Here is a 25,829-nt window from a genome sequence, read left to right as displayed (position 1 = left end):
ATTATGGCTTTATATAGATCAGTTGCAGGACAAGTACGCACCCCAGAGGGGGTCTCTACTTTGGTTCACTCCACTATAGGAGTGAAGCAAGGTTGCCCGTTATCTCCTTCATTGTTTGGTATGTATGTGGATGAGGCTTCTGACTACATTGAGAGATTGGGGGACAGAGGAGCCCAACTAGCAGGTACATGGATCCCACTATTGTTATATGCTGATGATATTGTGTTGATCTCTGACTCCCCTGAGGGTATGCAGCGTCATCTGGATGCTTTACATGAGTTTGCACATGATAGTGGATTGTCTGTCAACCTTGGCAAAACCAAGGTTATGGTGTTTAACACCACGCCACAGTGGGTTAGGCGATCAGCTCCCACATTTACATATGGGCAAGAGATTGTGGAGTATACAGATGCATATACTCTCACATGGACAGAGATTACCAGACTCATTCGTCAGGATTTAGTTCAGCTGGACATTAGGAGGACATGGATACAACCGACTGAGGAGCTGGGCACGAAGATGGCGTTCTACAGAGAGTATTTTCTTCAGCTCACAGCAGATGGTTTTGTGATCAGGCCCAGTTACATGGATGTACACTTGTCTCATGCAGTACGATGTGCTATTGGTCAAATTCGCACATCCTCACACCAGCTTGAGATTGAGATTGGCCGATATAGAGGTATACCAGCTGAGGCCAAGATATGCCGAGTATGCCATGGGGAGCCAGAGACAGAGCTGCATTATATATGCCATTGTACTGCATACTATGAGATACGTGATCGTTTCCACTGTTTATTCAGAGAGGGTTTTGGACCACTTTCCAAAGTCATGGGGTACCAGGACCAGAGGTGTTTGGGATTGTTCTTGCTTGAGCTGCGGAGATATAGAGATAGCCTGCTTAGGCGCACAGAGAGCCAGACTCAGAGGCACATTACAGACTTCTTTAGTCCAGCCATCACTGCGCCAGATGGACCACAGCAGCAGCAGGACATGGATACCGCCCACACCAACGGTACACTGATTGATCGTGCGATTGAGCTTGGGTGGTCCAGACGCCCACGACTACGGAGGAGGGCATCCCAGCATAGACGGAGGTTGCAGCGGCGGATTCGGATTATTCTTGCGAGAAATGTGGGACACCCAGTCAGGGTGCTGACCACAGAGGATATTGAGGAGATCCGCCAGCGTCCGATGCGGCACATTATGAGATGGAGGCACCTCCATAGTGTACCCCCCCCCCCGTCCCACAGTTTCATTTTCTAGGTGCCAGTAGTATCATCTTTATTTTTCTTTTTCATTTTCTGGTTTTTTATCCAGACATTATATCAGATCCACCATGATGTAACTTTTTGGTCTCATAGGTCATTATGGCCTTTTGAAGACGTTAATATAACATTTCATTTCTCTCTCTCTCTTTTGTGGCTATTTGATACGCTTGTCACACCGGCCCTCCTGTACGGAGCTCCAATTTGGGGGCCCAGTATACATCACAGATCTCAGAGAGGGACACATGAGGGATGGAGGCAAATGGAGAGACCACTGATTATGATGATTGCCCGCATGATTCGGAGCAAATCATCAGTACCACACACGAGATTGTTCGGGCTAAGCTGGGTGCCCCACCAGTAGTAACCGAGGCCCTATTCCAAGCAGTTACCTTTTTACAACGGCTATGGGAGCTCCCTCAGCAGAGGTACTCCCGATTGGCATTGACCTCATCCATACAGTTGGCAGAGGATGGAGATACTCATTGTTGGTACACTTAGATGAGATCATGGTTTGACCTACATGGTTTGCGGATAGAGGCACTACCACCCTTTCAATACAGTCTGGATTGTCCATTTTTGGATCTCACCCGCTCAGAGCAAAACCGCGTGATCAGGATGGATATCATCAGAGTGGACACAGAGAGGACATGGACTAGCCCCCTTGAGCCCTTGTTGGTACGCTCAGATGAGATCATGGTTTGACCTCATAGTCACAAGGACGGGGGACGGGGACGGGACGGGGACGGCCATATGTAGGGAACGGGGGCGGGGGTAGGAACGGCACTTAAAAATTACTTTGTCAGTACCACTCGCCTATATGGGCAAAACTTGCATGTTCATGGCTGTGCACCACCTCCATGAGGGGATGGGGTGTGATTGACCTCGGTCCTCATCCCACCATGTCCATCCCGTCGTCCTTCTACGGGTAGTTGGAACTTGAACAGCCATTTCCACGAGGAGGATGCCATGGATGATGGATGCCTCCTTGTCAGTTGATAGCTTGAGAGAGAGAGAGAGAGAGAGAGAGAGTCAGTGAGGCTTGAGCCTTGAAAGTTGAGGGAGAACTTGAGTGTGAGGATGGGTGGGGGTGTGTGTGTGTGTGTGTATGAAGCTTGAGAGAGTGTCTGTGAGAGAGAGTGTGTCTCGAGAGGCTACAGCTTGCTTGTGTGAGAGCTTGAAACTTGAGACCTTGACCCTTGAGGCTTGCCGCTTGAGGGTGAGAGAGTGTATGTGTGTGAAGCTAAAGCTTGAAGTGTGAGAGGAATCCATGTATGCTGATCAGTTAAAGTGTTGCTCTCTCCTTAGATCAAGTATCTCCGCCATGGGGCTGTCTAAAATGGAGCGGTCGTAGAAGCGAGGTAGGCGCCTCCGATGCCGAGCAATAATGGCTCTGATCTGGCGATGGTGAGGATGCCGTGGTCGGGATCATGGTGGGCGTGGCTGACGAGCACGACATAAGATAATTGCTCTATGAGTGGTGACTCCCTGGGAGCGTGGTTAGTGCCCTGATAGCCCAATGGAGGTGGTATCAGGAGGTGTGTGGGTTGGGTTGCTGGTGCTGGTGCCGAAGAAATCTGTCAGGGTCCTCTGTCTAGGTACATCATGGCTCGGCCTCTTGTCTGCCAAGAGGGTCTCTCTGTGTCTCCTGAGCTCAAGTAGAAACAATCCAAGGCATCTCTGATCCTCAAACTCCATGACCCTGCGTAACGGCCCAAAACCCTCTCGGAAGAGGCAGTGATATCTCCCTCGGATCTCATAATAGACTATACATCGGCAAATGTAGTGTTCCTCTGTCTCTACCTCCTGGTAGCATAGCTGACAAATGCGGTCATCCACGATCTGATGCACATATCGCCCTGTCTCAATCCGCAGTTGGTGTGATGAGGTCCGGATCTATCCAATGGCACAACGTATCCCATGTAATAGGTGCACATCCATGTACGCCGGGCGGGTGATAAAATCGTCCGGTGAGAGGTGTGAAAATGGCTCTTGTAATGAGCCATTTTCGTGCCCAAGGGCTCAAGGGGGCTAGTCTAGGTCCTCTCTGTGTCCACTCTGATGATATCCATCCTGATCACGCGGTTTTGCTCTGAGCGGGTGAGATCCAAAAATGGACAATCCAGACTGTACTGAAAGGGTGGTAGTGCCTCTATCCGCAAACCATGTAGGTCAAACATAGTCACAGGGGATGGAGGGGACGGACCCTTGGAACGGGGGGACGTTGTCCCGAGAACACTGTGGGACGGGGATAGACGGGGACGGACGGACGTCCCCAGCTGGGCGTCCCTCACAAGGGACGGCGTTCCGGGGACGGATCCAAGAGGGGACAGTTGTGGGGGACGGCTGCTTGGGAACGCCTGCAGGTTACTGTCTGGGCAATGGTCACAGTTTTGACCTTTTTCTTTGGCCGTTTGGGAGGGGCTTTTCATGGGCCTTTAGCCTTGGCCCATAGGCCTTGAGCCTTTGAGGCTTTCGGCCTTGGCCTCTCTCTTGCCTCCCTCCCTATAAGAAGACACACACAGATCTATTAGTTGCCATCCACTCTAAGAGTCTTGGGTGTGGTTTGGATGGAGAGTAATCACTATACTCGTTCCACCAACAACCCTCTCCTTTATCAGCAGCAACACATGGAAAGTAAGAAGTCTTTTGCCTCAGTCACCGCTTCACGATTACCGCCCATTCCTCCACCCGTGAGCAAGCCGACACCATGGGAAGCCTACCTCATGCAAGAACTGAAGAAACTCCAGGGAAAATTAGCAGCACTGAAACACGAGACTATCAAGAAAGATGAACAAATCAACGAACTGAAAGTGCAAGTGCAAGCCATGAAGACGAAGCAAGAGGAAGCACGAGAAGGACCCATACCTACAACACTACAAACAGAAACGACAAACCATGTTTCAAAGGTAAATTCAGTTAACTCACAAGATTTTGTTAAAGAAGTCATATCAACGGTCAAAGAAAAGGAACGAATGGAAAGTAACAAAAAGGTAATCAGAGTCGGTGATCTTCCTCAAGGCGGGGATAGGGCAGACATAGCCCAAGAGCTTCGAGAAGACTACATATTAGATACAGATGTACTTACAGCACAACTGAGCAAAGTAGTCCCCTTCGTGGACTTAGGAGACCCTATCTCTATTATAGTAAAGGGTACACAGGCAAAAGTCTCCTATATGGACAACAATGAGAAAATAGCAGTGATGAAGCAAACAAGGTCTCTCGAAGGGACAAAGGTATGGATAGCTGATGAACTCACCCCGCTACAACTCAAGAACAAATCGGCAGAGCTGAATAAAGTTAAAGAAGCAAGAAAGAATGGCAAATGGGCAATATACAGAGGAGGACAAGCAATCATTAAAGAATTCCGTACCCCACCCCCCTCAAGAGCAAATCCATCCATGGATGAAATATAGCTATTTTTATTTTGAACCTCAATTCCGAACTAGATGCAATAGAACCCATTGTAACTTAAACTCTTAAGAGTCTCAAGAGTTCATTTTGAGTTTTTTTTTTCAGTTTTATGCCTCTTTGGCATCGATACCCAGAGTGGAATGTAAATGGATGTACCTGATCTGTCCCAAAGGTCGGATTCGGCCTCCTGTGGACGTTAATATAACTAAAACTCTCTCTCTCTCTCTCTCTCTCTCTCTCTCTCTCTCTCTCTCTCTCTCTCTCTCTCTCTCTCTCTCTCTCTCTCTCTCTCTCTGGAGCTGCCGCCCGTTGGCAGAGCCAAGCGTCACCGCAGCCGCCGTTGCAGAGCCAGCGCCGCCATCCCATTGTCGTTCCCTGTTGCTTGCCGCGAACTTTTCCACCTTCCTCCCGCTACTTCAGGCCCGAACTAGTGGAGAGGGTCCGCTACCGTGGGCGGCGCAAGTGCGGAGGGTCCGCCCATTTTGGCAGCATCGCTCCCAATGAGCTGTCTCAGCCACGCCAGCCAGTTTGCCACTTCTGGTGACTGCGTTAGGTCGAGTACTTCATGAGCAGCTATGCGTGTGTCTACACGAGCCATCTGAAGCCTAAGGGGCTGCTGCTTAGAAGTCTATGTCATCTCTCAAGGCAAAGGTGTACGCCTGTTGTCTGATGGTCAGTCTCGAGACCCTGCAATCTGCTTGTCAGCCAAGGGGTCTTTCTGTCGCCTGCATACAACACATTTGTGACTTTGCGGGGAGCATAAAGAAGAGAAAAGAGGAAGATCAGTACACGTTTTACAGAGAATTTCCGCCTGCTGCTGCAACAACACAGCATTGGCCCCTTTTCCCACCCACCCTTGCCAGTTCCAGTTCTCAGTTTTGGCTTGGTCAGCTTGGGGTATTTCTGTCGCTTGCATACAACACATTTGTGACTTTGCGGGGAGCATAAAGAAGAGAAAAGAGGAAGATCAGTACACGTTTTACAGAGAATTTCTGCCTGCCGTTGCAACAACACAGCATTGGCCCCTTTTCCCACCCACCCTTGCCAGTTCCAGTTCTCAGTTTTGGCTTGGTCAAACTGGGGGTCTTTCTGTCGCCTGCATACAACACATTTGTGACTTTGCGGGGAGCATAAAGAAGAGAAAAGAGGAAGATCAGTACACGTTTTACGGAGAATTTCTGCCTGCTGCTGCAACAACACAGCATTGGCCCCTTTTCCCACCCACCCTTGCCAGTTCCAGTTCTCAGTTTTGGCTTGGTCAGCCTGGGGGTCTTTCTGTCGCCTGCATACAACACATTTGTGACTTTGCGAGGAGCATAAAGAAGAGAAAAGAGGAAGATCAGTACACGTTTTACAGAGAATTTCCGCCTGCTGCTGCAACAACACAGCATTGGCCCCTTTTCCCACCCACCCTTGCCAGTTCCAGTTCCAGTTCTCAGTTTTGGCTTGGTCAGCCTGGGGGTCTTTCTGTCGCCTGCATACAACACATTTGTGACTTTGCGGGGAGCATAAAGAAGAGAAAAGGGGAAGATCAGTACACGTTTTACAGAGAATTTCTGCCTGCTGCTGCAATTTCCCACCCACCCTTGCTCAGGCCCCCAAGGCAGCAACTAGTAGGGGAAAACATGTCTCAACCCCTAGAGGGGGAACAGGATGGTGAGACAACCTTTCACACCCCCACGAAGGCACCAAATGCCTACCGCAGAAGACTGAGGGAAGGAATCATGTCCCCCTGGCTCACGAAGGATTACGAAGAGGGCCCGACGAGACGAGGCCCTTTATGAGGAGCTACAGCTTCACATAAGCACAGAGATGAACACCATGCGACAGGAGCTTGAAAAGGAATGGACCGAGCAGATGCATGCCCAAAGGAAAGTGATATACAAAACGCTGAAGGAAGAGATATATGTCCAATTGAAGGGAGAAATGCAAGCCCAAGTACGGGTTGAGATGGAATAAGCCCAAGCCTTGATGCACACAGAAATGAAAAAAGAGATGCAAAAATGGAAGGATGACATGCTTCGAGAGACTGGCACAACAGTTGCATCGTACAAAGGCACTTTGAAGACATTTATGGCTTACCGCGAAAAAGACATCACAGAAATGCAAAACACTTTGGAATCATGTAAGGCAAAAGTGGCTGCAGGTGAGAAGGAAATGCATTCATGGGCTGAAATTGCCAGTGCCACAAAGAAACAAATTGAGGAAGTCAACCCATGGATTGAAGTAGTAAAAAAACAAAAGGATACACCAACCAATAAAGTAGAGGTGATGAATGCTACATTAGAAGAGGAAGCCAAGAGACGGGCACGTGCCTTACATGTACGTGTAGTTGGGTGGGAAGATAAGGGAAATCCCCAAGAGGATGCAAAAGCTCTTGCAACAAAAATTGGAGCCACTGATGTACCCATTACCAGAGCATGGCGAGTAGGCAGAGATAAAACTAGGGCGAAGATATTGATCATCAGGTTTGGTGACTTGAAGAAGAAGAAGGCCTTCCTCTCCAAAAGGATGGCCCTTAAGGGGGAAAAGATTTATTTGGATGAGGACCTTACACCGGCACAGATAGCACACCGGAAGGAACACATGCCGCATGTGCTTGAGGCAAGGAAAGAGGGGAAATGGGCGGTATACAGAGATGGCCGAGTCATCATTACGGAGAGGAGGCCCGCTTGACGGTGTGCGGCCTGTGAGACCTTGCGATTCACAGTGTGGAATTGCAACGGGGCCCTTAGAACAAATGCAGGATACTTTGAGGATACTTTCAGACACAGTGATATTGCTATGTATACGGAGACCCATCATGGACAAACAAGAGGCTTCTTGACGTCCAGGGGTTATAGATGGGAATCAGTTTTCTGCCCTCAGCCACGCACAGTGGGAGGTACCAGAGGATCTGGAGGAGTGGCAATACTTTACAAGGAGGAGCTTCGTGACAAAATACATGTGGTACATAGAGATGCAGATGCGAGGTACATGTGGGTCCGAATATGCAGAGAGGGGCTCCGCAAGCTATATGTGGCAGTATGCTACTTTCCCCCAGGCCACTCCAGGTTTTGCACCATCAGGAGAGTCGCCCTATATACCACTATATGATGATATCATGAGGTTTGCCAGCATGGGAGACACTATTGGGAGACTTTAATGCACGTACATGCACAAAGCAGACAGAGTTGTATGATACTCAAGTGGCTATGTAATGGGAAATCACAGCAGAGGATGTAGGGTTGCAGAGATCATCACAGGATGAGGGGGAGATTACAGATTATGGCAGGCATTTTCTCACACTCGGGAGTGCACATGGGTTGGTCATATACAATGGCTTATCGAGATGGCAAGGATCAGATGCTCTCACACACTGAAACTCTAAAGGGGGAGCGAGCACAATGGACTACTTGATGGGATCTCCTTCATTGATACCTGATGTGCAAGGTTTCACAATTTCCAGTAGGCCCATTGGCATAGCAGCTGATCATGCATACCTGAGTTTCACACTAGTAGGTAGATCCCCGAGAGATGGGCCAGCCACTCATCTACCTAGGTACCAGAGATATCAGTTTACACGTGAGACAGTTGGGGTTTATCGAGATGCAGTATCTGATGGCTTGTTTGCTTTAGACCCGCATAGCCCTCTGGACGAGATCACGAGAGGATTGGCAGGTGTACTACATGCATCCGCCTCATATGCGTTTCCCTGCACTATTATCCCTTCCACCCACCCCCACAGCACTGCCCCACAGAACAGTTGGTATGATGATGAGTGTCGTGAGACACGAGCACAGCTACAACGTGAGATTGCCATTGGGTCTCACATGCATAGACAAGCTAGGATGATCTTTCGGCGCCTTGTGCGGAGGAAGAAACGAGCCTATCTAGCTAAGCTAGAGGAGGAGATCTACCAACTCTTCTTGGGGAAGGACAGCAAGAGGGCATGGAAGACGTTTCAGGAGAGACAGCCTAGTACTCCGATTACTGCACCTTGGCATACTTATGCTAGAGAGCTATATGATGCACCAAGACAGGCCCCCACCCCCCCTCCACTGGGAGCTAGACCGGCTAGCAGCACCTTTTTTACTATGCGGATGGTGCTAGATGCGATAGACAGGTTACAGAATGGAAAGGCACAGGATCATGATGGGCTAGTTGGAGAGCACGACACACTTTGGCTCCGCTCATCGTACATGTGTTTAATCGTGCCATTTGTGAGGGTTTCCCAACAAGCTGGACAGAGCATATCATTGTACCACTCTTTAAGAGTGGGGACCCCATGGTACCAGGCAACTACAGGACGATCATGATTGGTCATTACTTGGCCCCAAATTATATGGCTCTATATTGCAGTCGCAGCTGAGCCGATGGGCAGAGAGGCATGGTCATCGAGCACATGGACAGGCTGGCTTCAGGAGAGGATTTACTACCTTGGATCACATACGACACTTATTGAAGAGGGCGAGAAGGATATACTGCTGCTTTGTGGACTTCCACAAAGCCTTCGATACCATACCACGTGCCAGGCTTATGCACAGATTGCATGACATTGAGGTACCCGAGGATATGCAGTGGGGGGATATATGCTTTGTATGAGTTTGTGACAGGCAGAGTCCGAGCTCCAGGCGGACTATGTGATAGGGTGACCTCCACGATAGGGGTGAAGCAAGGATGCCCGCTATCGCCCACCCTCTTTGGACAGTACATTGATGCGGTCTCTGATTATGTAGTCAGATTGGGAGGCCCAGGGGCATGCCTGGCAAGGGTGTTGATATCCATCTTGTTATATGCTGATGATATTGTTCTAATCTCAGACTCTCCGGAGGGATTACAGAGACACCTAGATGCATTACAGGCTTTCTGTGCGGATAAAGATCTGACAGTGAACCTTGGGAAAACCAAGGTTATGGTGTTTAACACCACACAGGCATGGGTGACGAGATCAGAGCCTCAGTTCACTTTCCGAGGGGAGCCGGTAGAGTATGTCAGGTCATATGTCTACTTGGGAGTTACTTTCACAAGACCACGTTTCTCCCTGAAGGAGGCAGCAACAGCTAGATTAGCTCGAGGGCATGCAACCTTGGGGGCACTTGAGAGGCAGTGTGCACACAGTTTCAGGAGCCACGCACCAGATTGTGGCTATTTGATACGCTTGTCACACCGGCCCTCCTGTACGAAGCTCCAATTTGGGGACCTAGTATACATCACAGATCTCAGAGAGGGACAGATGAGGGATGGAGGCAAATGGAGAGACCACTGATTATGATGATTGCCCGCATGATTCGGAGCAGATGAGGGATGGAGGCAAATGGAGAGACCACTGATTATGATGATTGCCCACATGATTCGGAGCAAATCGTTAGTACCACATGAGATTGTTCGGGCTGAGCTGGGTGCCCCACCAGTAGTAACGGAGGCCCTATCCCAGGCAGTTACCTTTTTACAGCGGCTATGGGAGCTCCCTCAGCAGAGGTACTCTCGATTGGCATTGACCTCATCCATACAGTTGGCATAGGATGGAGATACTCATTGTTGGTACGCTCAGATGAGATCATGGTTTGACCTACATGGTTTGCGGATAGAGGCACTACCACCCTTTCAATACAGTCTGGATTGTCCATTTTTGGATCTCACCCGCTCAGAGCAAAACCGCGTGATCAAGATGGATATCATCAGAGTGGACACAGAGAGGACATGGACACTACAAGAGCCATTTTCTACACCTCTCACCGGACGATTTTATCACCCGCCCGGGGTACATGGATGTACACCTATCACATGGGATACGTTGTGCCATTGGACAGATCCGGACTTCATCACACCAGCTACGGATTGAGACAGGGCGATATGTGCATCAGATCTTGGATGACCGCATTTGTCAGCTATGCTACCAGGAGGTAGAGACAGAGGAACACTACATTTGTGGATGTACAGTCTATTATGAGATCCGAGGGAGATATCACTGCCTCTTCCGAGAGGGTTTTGGGCCGTTACGCAGGGTCATGGAGTTTGAGGATCAGAGATGCCTGGGATTGTTTCTACTTGAGCTCAGGAGACGCAAAGAGACTCTCTTGGCAGACAGGAGGCTGAGCCATGATGTACCTAGACAGAGGACCTTGACAGATTTCTACGGCACCAGCACCCCACCTCCTATTACCTCCTCCATTGGGCCATCAAGGCACCGACCACGCTCCCAGGGAGTCACCACTGATAGAGCAATTATCTTATGTCGTGCTCGTAGGCCACGCCCACCAGGATCCGACCACGGCATCCTCACCATCGCCAGATCAGAGCCATTATTGCTCTGTATCGGAGGCGCCTACCTCGCTTCTACGACCTCTCCATTCTAGACAGCCCCATGGCGCAGATACTTGATCTAAGGAGAGGGCAACACTTCAACTGATCAGCATACATGGATCTACCTGATATACATTTTTAGTATTTTCCAGTATTTTCTACTCAGTATCATCTCGGAGTCTTACAGTTCTGTTCTTATAACTATAGGACAATCAGTTTATTGTACTTTTTAGTCTCATTTAGTTGTTCTCTTTGATGAGACACCAACTTCAAATGTGTTTTGGTCTCATAGGCCACTATGGCCTCTTAGAAACGTTAATATATCATTTCATTTCTCTCTCTCTCTCTCTCTCTCTCTCTCTCTCTCTCTCTCTCTCTCCGGTAGAACCCATCACATAATTAGGAGTACTTCAATCTGCCTCACACTTTACCATGAGAAAGGTGGCCAAAGCTCTCCTTAGTAAGAAATGTGATTCTCTTGAATAACTGGAGAGCTAAATGTCTCCAAAGCCACTTTCAAGATATACAAACAGCGATTTCATTGTTTGACTCCACGGACTAGACAGCAGCTATGTTTGGAGCACCTGACCTTGATTGAAAGGATTCTGCGAGAAGTCCAGTTTATGATTCATTAGGAGTATGTCCTCAATGCCACATGATATTATCCGTGCAAAGTTTGGAGATTCTCCCCTGTAAGTTGAACCAGTTTACTTATCTTCTAGGATTTGGTCCCTTCCAAGTCGATCTTCAACCTAGGATCACACTTGCATCATCCATACAGCTGGTGAGCAGTGGGGCAATGGATCCTCTTTAGAGGCATCCAGATTCCAAATACATAAATTACCACCTTACAAATAAAACCCCCGACCTCCATCTTAGAAAACAAGGGACTAATCTGCTCTTGTCGATGGTTGGGACCGATTTGCGCCGATCTTGAGACGAAGAACTGGGTTGCTTATGTGTCCATCAATTGACCCTTTTAGCCCCTGTTTACATTGGCACTTTTAAAAGTGCTGCCCAAATCAGTTACAAGACAAGCCCAGCACCCAGCACTTGGCCTAATAAGTCGCCTAGGATATCGTACACACGTCAACTCCAGATTGGTTACAGAACTGTGCAGAGTGTCTTGTGCAAGACTTCACATGGGCTCTTCACTGACCTACCTTTACCTACCTTGATGGTGACTCGCGAGTCATCCATAAACCAGGGCTCACAACATGCTCAGCACACATCTCTAACCGAAAGATTGACCCAAAATTTGCAGTTATAGTACAGTTATCTCTGCATGTCTCCCAAATGCAGTGGGTGCACGTGACATGCAATAATACAAGGACTATTCCTAACATGTTACCATGATGGTTTCATGGGTATTACAAAGGCACAAATTACATGCTGAGAATTTTTTCTGGTCACATAGGGTCGGGTCACACAGTTTGAGATGTGATCAAGTGAATCTGACCTATCCTATTGCTTACCAATAACACATGAAATAAATGTGTGCTTTGCATATCACCTAGGGTAAAGATTTGATAAGCCTTAGAGAGAGAGAGAGATGTGGGCCTGTTGAGCCTTAGCAATAAGTGAATTAGCAAAGGTGTGTGTAGTTTCTAAAGTCATTTTGCAAAAATAGAATAAGCTAGGTTAATCCCTTGGGGAAGAATAATTCTTGCCCATGAGAAGGGGTCTTGCTAGAGAAGGAATGCATCATCACAAACTCTAAAACATAAATATTGGTTCTCTTGGAATGGATAAGTGACTTGGGGAGTGAATCAAGTGAAAGATGGGATTAGGTCATTGTAACATGCGATAAGGATAAGATGAATAGGAAAAATTGGTGTTATTGTTCAATAATCTAAAGTCTTGCATCTTGTTCTCTTGTGTGTTATAGCCATATTGCTTTGGTATTTCTATGGGGAAGGGAAGCATGTATTTTTGGTGTTTAAGATTAAATTTTACTATTGATTTATGTACATAAAATAGTAAAAACTACAAATATAGATTAACCAGTTGTTTTTTATTGCCTCTTAATCTTGTATTGAGTTAATTTGTAGCCATCCATTTAGAGAGGCTATAACACTACTGTCTGCTAAAGAATGCCTATTAACTTCGGAGTCCCACAGCTCACTTAAATACAGAAGAAGGATAGCAAAGTTCACTAGAAGACAGATGACCATTTATAATCTCCTGGACCACACTGTACAGTATACAAAGCACAATGCATAAGTACCTGACCAACAGCAGAACCTATCCGTTTCTGCCTGTCTGTGGAATCCTTGCTGTTTGCACTCAAAATGGTGTCCTCATAGCGAACTTTGAATCTGCATAACGTGAATGTACATTTTTTGAGAGAGATTATTACATTGATAAATAAATCTGCAACACTTCTTGCTATTTTTACATCCACTTGATGGTTAAAAATACCGAAATTACAGGTTGAAAACTATCTCCATCAAAACGTAGGCATGCTTCTTGAACTGGTACTGACGAATTGATAGTTTGTGTTCGTAAGGTGAATTTCTCCTATACTAAAAGAAGCAGATAAAGAATATAATAATGGGAGTACACTCTCTTTTACAAAGAAAATCTGAGACAACAATAAATCCGCCATCAGCTAAAAGAGATAAATCATAAAATTAGTAACAGAGTTATCGAAATGGTGGCTAAGATTCCTGGTGTTAGCCCCGAAAACCTAAAGGCATCTTGGCCCCCAAAATTCATAATGGCCTGACCAGCCAAAGCCTTTTCCCCACCTCAAAGTGGTCAAAGAAAAGAAATCCTTAATGGTCCCATTCACTCCACAGAATCCCACTAAACTTCCGACGTCATAATGCTGTGGTTTTTCATGCTCCACCTCCAAGGTCTCTGGCTGTGGATCCCTCATACTAGTAGCAATTCTTCTTATTTCTCCCCTCTCCTTGAAGCCTCTGTGCTTCCATCTCCACCACCCTCTAGAGGTAGCCAAACGACTCTACCAAGGGCATGGAATCCTCGCAAGAAGGAAGCAGTGGATGCTGCAGCTGCCAGGTCCTTTTATCATGACCATATTGCCTTCAATGTGGCCAGGTCTCCTTACTTTCAACAGATGGTTCATGCAATCGCTGAATTTGGCCCTGCTTACACTCATCCATCATCGGAAACCTTGAGAACCACTCTTTTGAAGAAGAAGAAAGCTACCATTGATGCTGCCTCAGCAGGATGGCAGAGAAATGGAATTTCTCTCATCACCGATGGTCAGAGTGGTAGTCGCCATCAGCCTTTACACGGTATTGTTGCCTGCTCTCGTGGAAGTGTGCAATTTGTGTCCTTGCATGATGCCTCGGTTACAAGGAAGAGTTCAGATGTGCTTGTAACGAGTGGGCCAAAGTAGTAGACAGTCTTGGAGCCCAAGATGTTATTCAAGTAATTGGAGATGGAGAGGCATCAAACACGGCAGCTGAGGCAAAGCTTGAAGAAAGGTCTCCACACATTACTTTTAGTCCGTGCATTGCTCATGGCCTTAATAATCTGATTAAGGACATTGGAAATCTAGAGTGTCTTGCACAAACTATTGAGAGAGGGAAAGAGATTTGCACCTTCATCACTCATCTCCAGTTTATTCTTTTTAAGTTTAGAAAGAAATCTGCCAATAAAGATTCGCTTAAATACTATGAAACCCTCTTTGCCTATAACTTAACTATGTTGGAAAGACTTCACGATGTTCGAATGCCTCTTAAACAACTAGTGGTGAGTGATGAGTGGGTGAACTGGACAACCTCTCGGACAGTTGCTGGGAGAGCATGCTACTCAAATGTTATGAATGATTAACTTTGGGCTGATATTAATCATTTAAATGCCCTTGCCAAGCCTATCATTCATAGGCTGAAGATTGTTTGATAGTAAGAATTCTGCCTTGAATTGGAAAAGTTTACGAGGGCCTTGATAAAATGATAGAGAAAGTCCAAGATATCAAGACTAATGCTCAAAGAAGTGAAGAACTTCGAGCTCTTTGTCAACAGAGATGGGAGATGTATCACTTGCATGCTGCAGCTTTTGTGCTAGATCCAAAGTTTCGAGGATGCGGGCAAGAGACAAATGATCAAGTCACAGAAGGTGAGGAGATAGTGCTATGCACGTTGATCCCAGACACAAGGCTTTAAAGAACTATTAAAGATCATTTGTCCATATATAGAAGCAAGTAAGGTGTCACATGGGGAAGCTTTGGGAGTCTTCAGCCCTAAACACCTTCCTCGAACATGCTGATGCAAAACGCAAGCAGAAGATGGAGAGAAGAGAGGGAGATAGCTGAGTTTCAGTATATTCATAATGTACAAAAAGTTGTACAATCTGGCTAGCCTTTGGCTGGCCTTGAAAAGGTGGAAAACACCTATCTAGTCCCTAGTCTATGACCTAACACCCCAAGTAGGTGAGAGATGCCTCATAAGGAGCTCTACATTTCCTTTTATAGGCTTGGGAAGCACAAGTGGACTGGCCGACCTGCTGTTGGCAAGGTCCCTAGACCCAAAATGTTCTCTTGCTGCTGACAACCTCTTGATAGGCCCTTCATCTGTTGGCCGGCAGCCACCCGGTCCATCCCAATGTCCTCCCTGCCAATACTAGCAGCAAAAGCTCCTAAATCTGGTCGTGAATCTGTTCTTTATCCATTGCCCTTCAAGGATTAGCCCTGAGAAGAGCATGTCCATGTGCATGCACATGATATCCCCCCCTACTAAACTTGATGACGGGAAGACCGGTCTCACAGGATAGACCCAGTGGTTTTGTTGGAGCAGTTGCATATCTGGGAGGGTCGGTCTATATAGATGGTCATGATAGTGCACTAGAGATGGACATACCATGTGCAACTATTGATGTAGCAAGTGAACCATGAGACTTGAGTCATGGTTTTGATTTTAGTTTTCTTTTGTATGTTCACTGTTTTGACTCTTTAGCCTTGGGCCCTGGAAGCTGGCGTTTATTGTAATGGTTTTTCTTCTAATGGGAGAGTAGTATCAATGCTTCGCAACACCATCTACATTGTGCAATATCTTGATTCTTCAAGGGTTTTTAAGTGTGTTTAATCTTGTTGTGTGAATTTGCTTTTTTATAACTGATATACATATATGTGATGACGTGACATTCCCATCCCGTTCCCTTATCTCTAGGTGCCATTTCCATTTCGGAGAGCGTCGTTGTTCCCGTTCCCGTTACGGTGTGACTTCGAGGTAGACCCTCCACAATTAAACTTTAACAATATTTGGTAAAGTATTACTCATACCCTTGCATCCATCTTGAGACGAACTCAAGGATCTTCTAGGACATCCGAATATACCTTCATGCATTTTTGAGGAAATACCTCTTCATGTCTGAATCAGGTGCTAGTATTTGGGATCCATCATATTCCGAACTAGATCCACCAACAATAAGTTTCTTTGGGCAGCTTTTATATCTCAACTAAATAGCATATTGAGAAATGTGGTGACATTGAGCACAAGGAAGGTAGGGAGTGGATGTGAATAGTGAGAGAAAACTGGCACATGGCATTATCCCACATTGTATGCAAAGAGCCCAAAAAGTGCACTTCTTCCTATAAAAGGGAGCCATTTCAAGCAATGCAAACACAACACTTGCACTTATCTCAAGTCTCTTTATGTATCCAAGCTAATTCATCTTGGTGCCTAATTGTACTTGAGTGAATCTTAATTAGCACACACACACACACCATGAGTAAGCTTAGGCTTCACCCCCATCACCATAGCTAGTTGGGGTGCCATGCTCAATGTTTGACACAGAATCTATTACTTGGCAAGCATTCACAAGGAACTCCAGTATTTTTTTCTGAGGCAGTGGGGCCTGAACTGCTTCCTTCCCCGGTACTGCCCTTTGTGGGTAACAATCTTCTATCTATGGGACAGGGCTATCAATCTACAAGATAGCCATCCCCTTCTAGTCTTCTTGTCAGGGAAGGAGGGATGCTTGCTTCTCTCTCAGAAGGCCACAAAGAACCCCATACAGAGAGTTCACGTGATCAGATTCCATAAACATACCTAGCAAACAGATCAATCTCCCATTATAGTTGCATCAAATCCTTCCTGGTGACTTGGGCTAAGGGAGATCTTTGGCTAGACCAGAGTGAGCAGTGGTGGTGAGACTTCTCAACACGACCTGCTCAGCCCATCTTTTCCTACTTGTTGGAGCAACTAGTGACATTATATGCAAATTCATCAGCAGAACCACACCTCCCAAACACTCACTGGTTGACAAGCCAGATGCTGGCTGAGTTCCCGAGGGATCTCTGGAGCAGCCTCCATACTTGCAAGGTCAAACCGTTTCTATGGTTGACATACACCATGACCTTGTCATAGGTTCTATGGGTAAACCAGCTACTTGTTGGAGATACGGACCATTCAGAGAGTCTACAATTGAAACTGCTTAGAAATGCACCAGGTGAATGTGCTTGTTCACCCAGGACCAGACCTATCCCGCATATGTGCATTCCCTGGGGGGCGATAGCTTGGTCCATGTATTTAGATCCTCATGAGGATAACAGCATTGCACTACACCTGGACTTACAACATGGATGTACCTAGCATACAGATCCATCTCCCAGTGTAGTCGGAATGAAAGTTTCTCTGGTCAAGCAGGATGCCGCTAAAGGGGACTCTTTAAGAGCTGATTGATCCTTGCCTTGTTTTCCCTTCCAAAAACAACTAGCTAGCTACTAACTGACAAATTGCCCTGCACCAGGCAAAGGCTTAAAAATGATGAAATTGGCCAATTTTGGCAGGGCATGTGGAGGAGCAAGTGTCAAACGTAGGTGTACAAGCAAAGCCTGAGATCTCAGTAAGTATGCATCAATTACTTTGCATGGCGCTGTGGAGCAAGTCAGCCAACATGGCACCCAGTCAAGTGGGCTCTCAAGGAAAGATGGAACATCATAGTCTCAGATATGCTGTCACACTTGGTGCTCCCCTCATTGAACTTCTTGTTTCCACAAATGCAAGTCCAGAACAAACAGGCATGAACACATGGTTCCATTACACATTGAATGTAGAAAGGCACCATAATGCTACACAAGTTTGCATAAGAATCACACAGAACTCACTCTTTTTTGTCCCCTAAAAGCTGTGGACAGCAAAAATCAAACAAGGCCCACATTTCCTGCCATAAAACTAGCAGAAAAGTTAGCACATGTCTTGTATCTTAGAGCTTCTTGACTCCAAAAATCAGCATAAGCAGACCTGATTTAGATCCCTAACCAGAAGTTCTCTTTAAGATCTGCAAGAATAAAGGCAGACAAAGACCTGAAACCTTGTGAAAAAAACAGCTTACCCTGAGATTATTTTGGATGGGAGTGCCACTAAGCACAATACGGTGTACACAAGGAATCTCCCTCAGACTCTTTGCTCTCTGAGTAGATGGATTCTTGATCAAGTGCCCCTGGCAAATAATCACGAGAAACGCATTATATAAGTTAGTTTCTTTTTGTATTTTCATTTGTGACCATCAATATCTTTAAACTTTGAAGCATAGTAAGAACCATCCCATGAGTAGCATAGAGAGCACAATCTGATGGGAGCAAAGCTTGTACTTGTTCAAATACTCCTTGGTAATATAAAATTCCAAGGGAAGGGTCAGCCCATTTTGGCCCAATGTGGTGTCCCTATACAGCATCTCTTTTTAAGTTTTGTGTGGTAATTGGTTGTGGCCATCATTAAAGAGTTTAATTACATTAATAATTAAGTGAGCAAGCCCCCTGCTCCTGTAACACCAAATGCTCATATATACTCATGTGAATGTGGTGCCTAGTGAACAAGGAAATACTCATCAATGCAAGGTATGCAAAGCTTGGGGTCCGTCAAAAGATTGGCAAGCTCTATTTACATTTGATGATTGCTCTACCGATAACTTAGTCTTTACTTAAATGGTTTTCACCATGGGCTTGGATGCGCTTAAACTTGGAATGCCCATGGAAACATGTTCTGCATTTGAGGACAAGGATGTGAAGCTACGTAGCCCTTGTGATCAACAAATTGCACACGTCACACAAAAAGGGATATTTGGATTACAAGATTTTCCTAGTTGCCCCATTGCAAGGATGTGATGTTTTGTTGGGAATCCCTTGGCATACATGCCTGAATTCTCATAAAAGGATTAAGCAAGCAAAAAGATTTGTCATGAGCATGCTATGTAGGAACTTCCGATGATACCATTCTAGTTGTAATCCATATACAAATCAATAAAGTCAATTTGTTCGTACGTGGTTTTTGTATATCATAATGTAGAGCATGGTAACGTTCATGGGATGCTTTCACTCAAGATAGATTCGATATCTTGAATGCATCTAAAGATTTCTTTGCAAACGTTTTGCCAAGTGAGCTACCACCAAAATGACCTGAGATCCATTGCATAATAATGGTCCTGACTTCCAAGAAGTTCACCATCTAACATGCCACCACACGCCTAAATTCTTGTAATGATTATTATGTAAGCAAAAGATTACTCTAATGCATGGCGGTCATGAGAATATCATGCAGACACCTCCGATGATACCATTCCAGATGTAATCCATATACAAATCAACAACGCAATAAAAATTAATCGTACTTGGTTTTTGTATATCATAGTGTAGAGAATGGTAGCATACATGTGGATGCTTTCACTCAAGATAGATTGGATTTCTTGAATGTATATCAGATTGCTTTGCAAACATTTTTCCAGGTGAGCTACCACCAAAACGACCCGAGGACCATTGCATAATAATGGTCCTGACTCCCAAGAAGCTCAACCACCATACCGTGTGAGTGCCAACCAACAAGAAAAGATTATGACAAGGAGTTGCTCTGGCCAAGCTCCTCACCATATTGCTCACTTGTTCTCATGATTCAAAAGAACGGCACTTACAAGACGTGTGTTGTCTATCATGCTTTAAACAAGATTACCATCAAGAATCGGTTTCAAATAGCACGAATTGATGGCATTCTTGACAAGTTTGAGGTTGCCTCATGCTAAGACTGCATTGAAGTAACTAGTGGATACCACCAAATCCGTGTAGTTACATGGAATGTACACAAAATTTCTTTCCAAACCTCTTTTGGGTTATATGAATATATAGTGATTCTTTTTGGGCTCACAAATGCTCATGCCACCTTCGATAGGATGATGGAACGCATCTTTCCAAGTCATCAAGAATTCAATAGTATTATTTGTTGGCATTCTAGTGTTCTCTAGGATGGAAGAAGAGCATCCTTGCCATTGTATTTGAAGGGCTACGTAAACATAAGCTCTACATCAATGGCAAGAACAGTGAGTTCTTCCCATAGTCACAAGGGACGGGGGACGGTGACGGGGGACGGGGACGGGACGGGGGACGGCCATAAGTAGGGAACGGGGACGGGGGAGGAAACGGCACTCAAAAAATACTTTTTTTTTTAATTGTTCTACTCTACACTTATTCTACTTTGGAAGTACATCAAAATGAGCACAAATTTACACTAAAATGGTAAGCTTCTGAGTCATATTAATAATTAAGTAGATACAAAATGAGTCATGACTCAAGAGTCAGGACTAAGCCTTAAGGAGGCAAAATACATGGACGGACTCAAATGAGTCAATGACAAAAAAGTGCTGAAGACTAGAGGCTAGAGGCTAGAGCTAAGTAGTAAGGCCCATGAATCATGATCCATGAATGATCATCCACGTGAAGTGCTCGCCTCATGGTCATGGGTAGCTTGTGCCAAAGAAGCATCAAGCTCATCCTCAGTCTCATCCTCACTGGCATGCTGCTCCTGCACCTCATCCTCTTGTTGCTCTTCTTGTTGACTCATCTCCCACTCGGTGAAAGAATCTGCCTTCTTGGTCACGCTCTTGCAAAGCATTCGCAAGTTCGCGCTGACGAAGACAAGGTCATTGGCACGCTCTACCCCGAGTCGGTTCCTCTTCCTAGAGGCAATGTAGCTGTAGGTACTCCAAAGTTGCTCCAAGCAAGAGGAGCTGACGGCCTCGCTAAGTATGCGGATGGCAAGCTGCTGCAGCTCCGGTCCATCTGAACCAAAGTCCTCCCATCATAGAGCAGCACCAACTTTGGAGCGATCAACCTGTGCATCATGACAACCATAGGAGCCATGAAATGACCTGTACATCGAAAGCTGGTCCCTGATCTTGCGCCTAACCGATGCATCAGGCACAAGACGATCCAAGATGATCCTCCATCCAGCGCTCACCTCCCGGTCGCTCTCCTGCTTGTTGCCTTGGAATTCTGGGTCCACCACATAAGCTGCTGCATGCAATGGAGAGTAGTAGGAATTCCACCTTCCTAGACACAAGGCATGGATCTCCTCGTATCTGTCTTCGTCAGGCACAAAGTCTTTCAACTTCTCTATCATGCGATCCATGGCCTCGTAGACCTTGCCTATGCATGGTTGCATAGCGTCTACAATCCTCAATAGGTGGACTATTTACATGAGAAGACTGGAGCCACCTAGTTGACAGAGAACAAGAAAATAAAAACAGATACATCTTAAGAAAATGATGGAGTTGATGGGTAAAGAGTTCAGAAAAGTAGTTGTCCTTATACATAGTTTTTTAGAGTTATTCATGGATCCTACAATATAGCAATATATCCCTGCATCCTCTTTGGAGTGATTTGTTTACAAAAATCTAAATCACACCACCTTATATTTGTAGAGGGTGCTCTATTGACTTATATCTTGCAAGTCATGAATTCAACAATTGCATTTGACTATTTGGTTCTACAATACGTAGCAAAAGATAAAATTAGATTACTTTTTTTTTTAGTTTTGGGTTTTTTTTCACATTTAAGAACATGTTTATAGAAAGATTACCTACATCTAACTAGTTGAGATTGTATTGCCTCCAAAGTTCTCACCATAGCATCTGTAGTCTTCTCACACTCCCACCAAGAGGCGTCATCCGCCCGTAGCCTACACTCTTGGCTAGTGTTTGTATGGAACTCTTGCATGGCGACAAACTCGTCGCTAAGGAAAAGCCCCCTCAAAGCACCGCTACAATCCTTCAACCGGCCCAACATGAGAAAGTTGTAGGCAAACCGGGTGTCGGAATATTTGAGGAGAGAGAGACAGGACCTCTTGTTGAACTCGTGCCGAAGTCTTTGGTGGTTGAGGACAAAGGAGACCATGGTGTTGGCCTCCTCGAGCGGGCTGATCTATGGTAATGCCCCGATGTCCTTGAGGAGGTTGTTTAGGCAATGAGCCATACAAAAGGACACCGTGACATGTCCATACATACCTTGGAGAATAGCTCCCGCCGCTCTATTGGAAGGCTCCCCATCCGCAACAAAGCCCACTACATGCTCGGGGCCAACGATCTCCATGGTGGTAGCCCACTCCGCCGCAAGCACATCCGCACTCTTCCCAGTGCCGGATGCATCATGAGATGAGATGAAGTACATCTCTCCGCGGGAATATGCAACCATGCCGTGAATACTCCTCTTGCGGGTGTCACTCCATCCACCCACAATGAGGGAGACTCCGTTCCTCTCCCATTGCCGCTTTGTGTTGTCGGCCGCTTGCTCTACAATGCGCTTCTCCTTGTCGAGCAATGTAGTGCGCAAGCTCTCGGATGAGGGGGGCATATAGGTTGAGCCATACTTCCCAATCTTCTTAACCATGACCTTGAAGTATTCCGACCTATTCAAGAAAGTAATTTACTAATGAGAAGGAGACTAGGATGATGAAAACATGAATGATGAATTGGCAATGATCGATTGCACTTACCTAGCCGCTTGAAAGGCAATGTGGTCGTGGAAGAAGAAGCGGGCCACCGCCATATCCACCTCCTCCTTCAACTTGGGGTTCCAATTCTCCCCAAGTGTAGATTGTCGCCGTGGGCCACGTAATGATTGAGAGGCCGTGGAGATGGAGGGTGCCGGTGTCGTGGATGGAGTAACATTCCCACTTGATGGTGAAGGTGATGGTGTGCATGATCCCGATCCACCACATGACTCCATTGTAGAGGCTTGAGTTTCTCTCCCCATCGTCACGAGATCCACGGCCACTCGTGGTGTCCTTCTTGTCGCTTCGACCGCTTCGTAGACGCTAAGCTTGTCAAGAAGTTCCCGTCTCTTCTCGGGCGTGACATTCGTGCAAAACCTCACCTCATGCCCACTCTCATGCAAGAGGTGGGCTCGCACTTTGTCGGCGCCACCCGTTCGCCGGTACGGGCAAAGCTTGCATACCCATGGCCGAGAACCGCCTCCATGAACGGATGTGGTGTAGTTAACCTCCTCCCACCATGTCCATCCCGTTGTCCTTCTACGAGAAGCCCCGGCACGTGAGGAGGATGCCATGGTTGCAGATGGCTTGACTCTTGAGCCTTGAGGAATGAGAGAGAGAGAGAGAGAGAGAGAGAGAGAGAGCCTAGAGGCTCGGAAGTTGGAAGAGTCAAGACTCAAGAGGCTTGAGGGAGAGGTGAGAGCCTAGGCCCTAGAGCTTGGAACTTGAAAGTTGGAAGAGAGAAGATTCAAGAAGCTTGAGCCTTGAAAGCTTGAGCCTTGAGAGTTGTGAACTTGTGTGTGCTTGTAGCCTTGTAGAGGCTTGTTCTTATATAGATAGGCAAGAGAGAGAGAGAGGAAAGCCTCAAGGGCAAGAGAGAGAGAGAGAGGGCCAAGCCTCAAAGAGCCAAGGCCCAACAGCCATAAACGGCTAGAAGAGCCAAGGCCCAACAGCCATAAACGGGTAGAAACGGGCAAGCAGGCGCAACGGCCAAAAACGGAAGGAGCAACGACAGGCGCAACGGCTCTCTGCCGTCCCCGCACAGCGCCGTCCCCATCCCGTCGCCGTCCCCCCACGGCGCCGTCCCCATCCCGTCGCCGTCCCCTATGAGAAACGTCCGGTGGGGGACGTCCGTCCGTCCCCGTCCCTACGCCGTCCCGGCGTTCCAAGCCTCCGTCCCCTCCGTCCCCTGTGACTATGGTTCTTCCTCTCAAAGGGAAAAGGGGGTGGGGTGGGGGAGGGGGCGTTGGAATAGTCAAAGTCCTAGTGGTGTGAAAGGTTATTTAGGTCTTATGGTGTGAACACATCAAGTGGAACCACCTCTTATTAAGGGACAAAAGATAGGGCCCTAGTGCCTATAAAAGCATTGTACAAGATGGAAGTCTAAGGCATATAATGCATTCATCATTGTGTTGTGCAATTTTGCTCTCTGGTGTATTGCCTATACCAGAGAGAGATGACAGAGATCAGAGCTCAGTTTCACGGAGAGGGTGCGGAGCGACTGGCTCGCTTCAGAGCACACCCAGGCATGTTCTTCAGGGAGCTGTGGACACCCCCTTCACTGATGTATACCATTTTATACCCCCAGTATGGTACAGGATGGAGCTAGCTAGGTTGCATATCATGATTGTATACTCCATGCATATAGCTTTGCATTCTCCTAGTAGTAGAGCTCCATCCCCTGCACACCCAGATTCAGCTTTTTTATTCAGTACTTTTTCATTTTGTTGGGATGACAGAGGATACCCCATACAGGTACTCCGATTTGTCTCATAGGCCGAGTTCGGTCTTTTGGAAGACGTTAATAAAATCTCTCTCTCTCTCTCTCTCTCTCTCTCTCTCTCTCTCTCTCGCTTCAGAGCACACCCAGGCATGTTCTTCAGGGAGCTGTGGACACCCCCTTCACTGATGTATACCATTTTATACCCCAGTATGGTACAGGATGGAGCTAGCTAGGTTGCATATCATGATTGTATACTCCATGCATATAGCTTTGCATTCTCCTAGTAATAGAGCTCCATCCCCTGCACACCCAGATTCAGCTTTTTTATTCAGTACTTTTTCATTTTGTTGGGATGACAGAGGATACCCCATACATGTACTCCGATTTGTCTCATAGGCCGAGTCCGGTCTTTTGGAAGACGTTAATAAAATCTCTCTCTCTCTCTCTCTCTCTCTCTCTCTCTCTCTCTCTCTCTCTCTCTCTCTCTCTCTCTCTCTCTCTCTCTCTCTCTCTCTCTCTCTCTCTCTCATGGTGCTAGCACAGTGGATTATGTTATGGCTATGCCGAGCTTTGTTTCATGCATTGAGGACTTCACAGTTGGATCTCGGCCCATTGGGGTGGTAGTGGATCATGCATTGTTGACATTGACCATCTCTTTTCACTTTACCCCACAGCTCAGAGGACACGAGGGGCAGATCACACTCGATATACTTTTACTTCAGAGACTGATGCTGTCTACAGAGATGGGATTTATAGACGTCTGTACACAGAGGAGCCAAGGAGACCTTTGGAGGAGCTGACCCATATACTGACAGAGACTTTACAGGGTGCAACGAGAGAGGCACATCCACATACTCAGCCTGGACAGAGACAACATTCTGGGTGTATGCCCCAGAACAACTGGTATGATGAGGGTGCAGAGAGACAAGAGCCCGACTCCAACGGGAGGTTGCTTTGGGAGTCACTACTTACCCACGGTCACGTATTGCCTTCCGGCGCCTTGTGCGAAGGAAGAAGCGGGCCTTCCTTGCTCAGCTAGAGCAGGAATTATACCAGCTGTTCTTGAGCCAGGATTCGAGGGAGGCTTGGCGTTTGTTTCATGAGTCCTCCCCTGCTTTGGCCATCACTTCTACAGAGGTCTGGGGTAGTTATGCAACATCTCTATATACAGTTCCTGGACAGACACCTTTTCCTGACCCGCCAACACCATGCCCACAGACATGTACTTTCTTTACCGCAGGGATGGTAAGGAAGGCCATTGATAGGATGAAGACTGGGAGAGCATATGATCATGATGGATTGGTCGCTAAGCACTTTATTCATGCGAGAGACATGCTGGCAGAGCTTCTAGCAGTGATGTTCAATCGTGCTATGTGTGAAGGCTTACCCGAGACTAGGAGTATGTCCACCATTGTG

The 25,829-nt window shown here is 46.6% G+C and overlaps 1 protein-coding gene across 1 annotated transcript in view; it reads right to left on the bottom strand.

Annotated features, from left to right (window-relative positions):
- The window catches only part of CHR24 (chromatin remodeling 24), a 66,089-nt gene that overhangs the window by 18,064 nt on the left and 22,196 nt on the right, over positions 1–25,829 (bottom strand). The window contains exons 6-8 of the mRNA XM_086791036.1: positions 18,270–18,377; positions 18,043–18,098; positions 13,192–13,282 (exon numbers count right to left, since the gene is read on the bottom strand). Coding sequence (XP_086647162.1) covers positions 13,192–13,282; positions 18,043–18,098; positions 18,270–18,377 — 255 coding nt within the window. The remainder of the gene's footprint in view (positions 1–13,191; positions 13,283–18,042; positions 18,099–18,269; positions 18,378–25,829) is intronic.

Source organism: Cibotium barometz, chromosome 56, assembly GCF_041138505.1.
Source record: "Cibotium barometz isolate CiBa-2024 chromosome 56, ASM4113850v1, whole genome shotgun sequence".
Taxonomy (NCBI): Eukaryota; Viridiplantae; Streptophyta; class Polypodiopsida; order Cyatheales; family Cibotiaceae; genus Cibotium; species Cibotium barometz.
The sequence above is the reverse complement of the archived record's forward strand: the minus strand, read 5'-3'. Positions and strand labels throughout refer to the sequence as shown.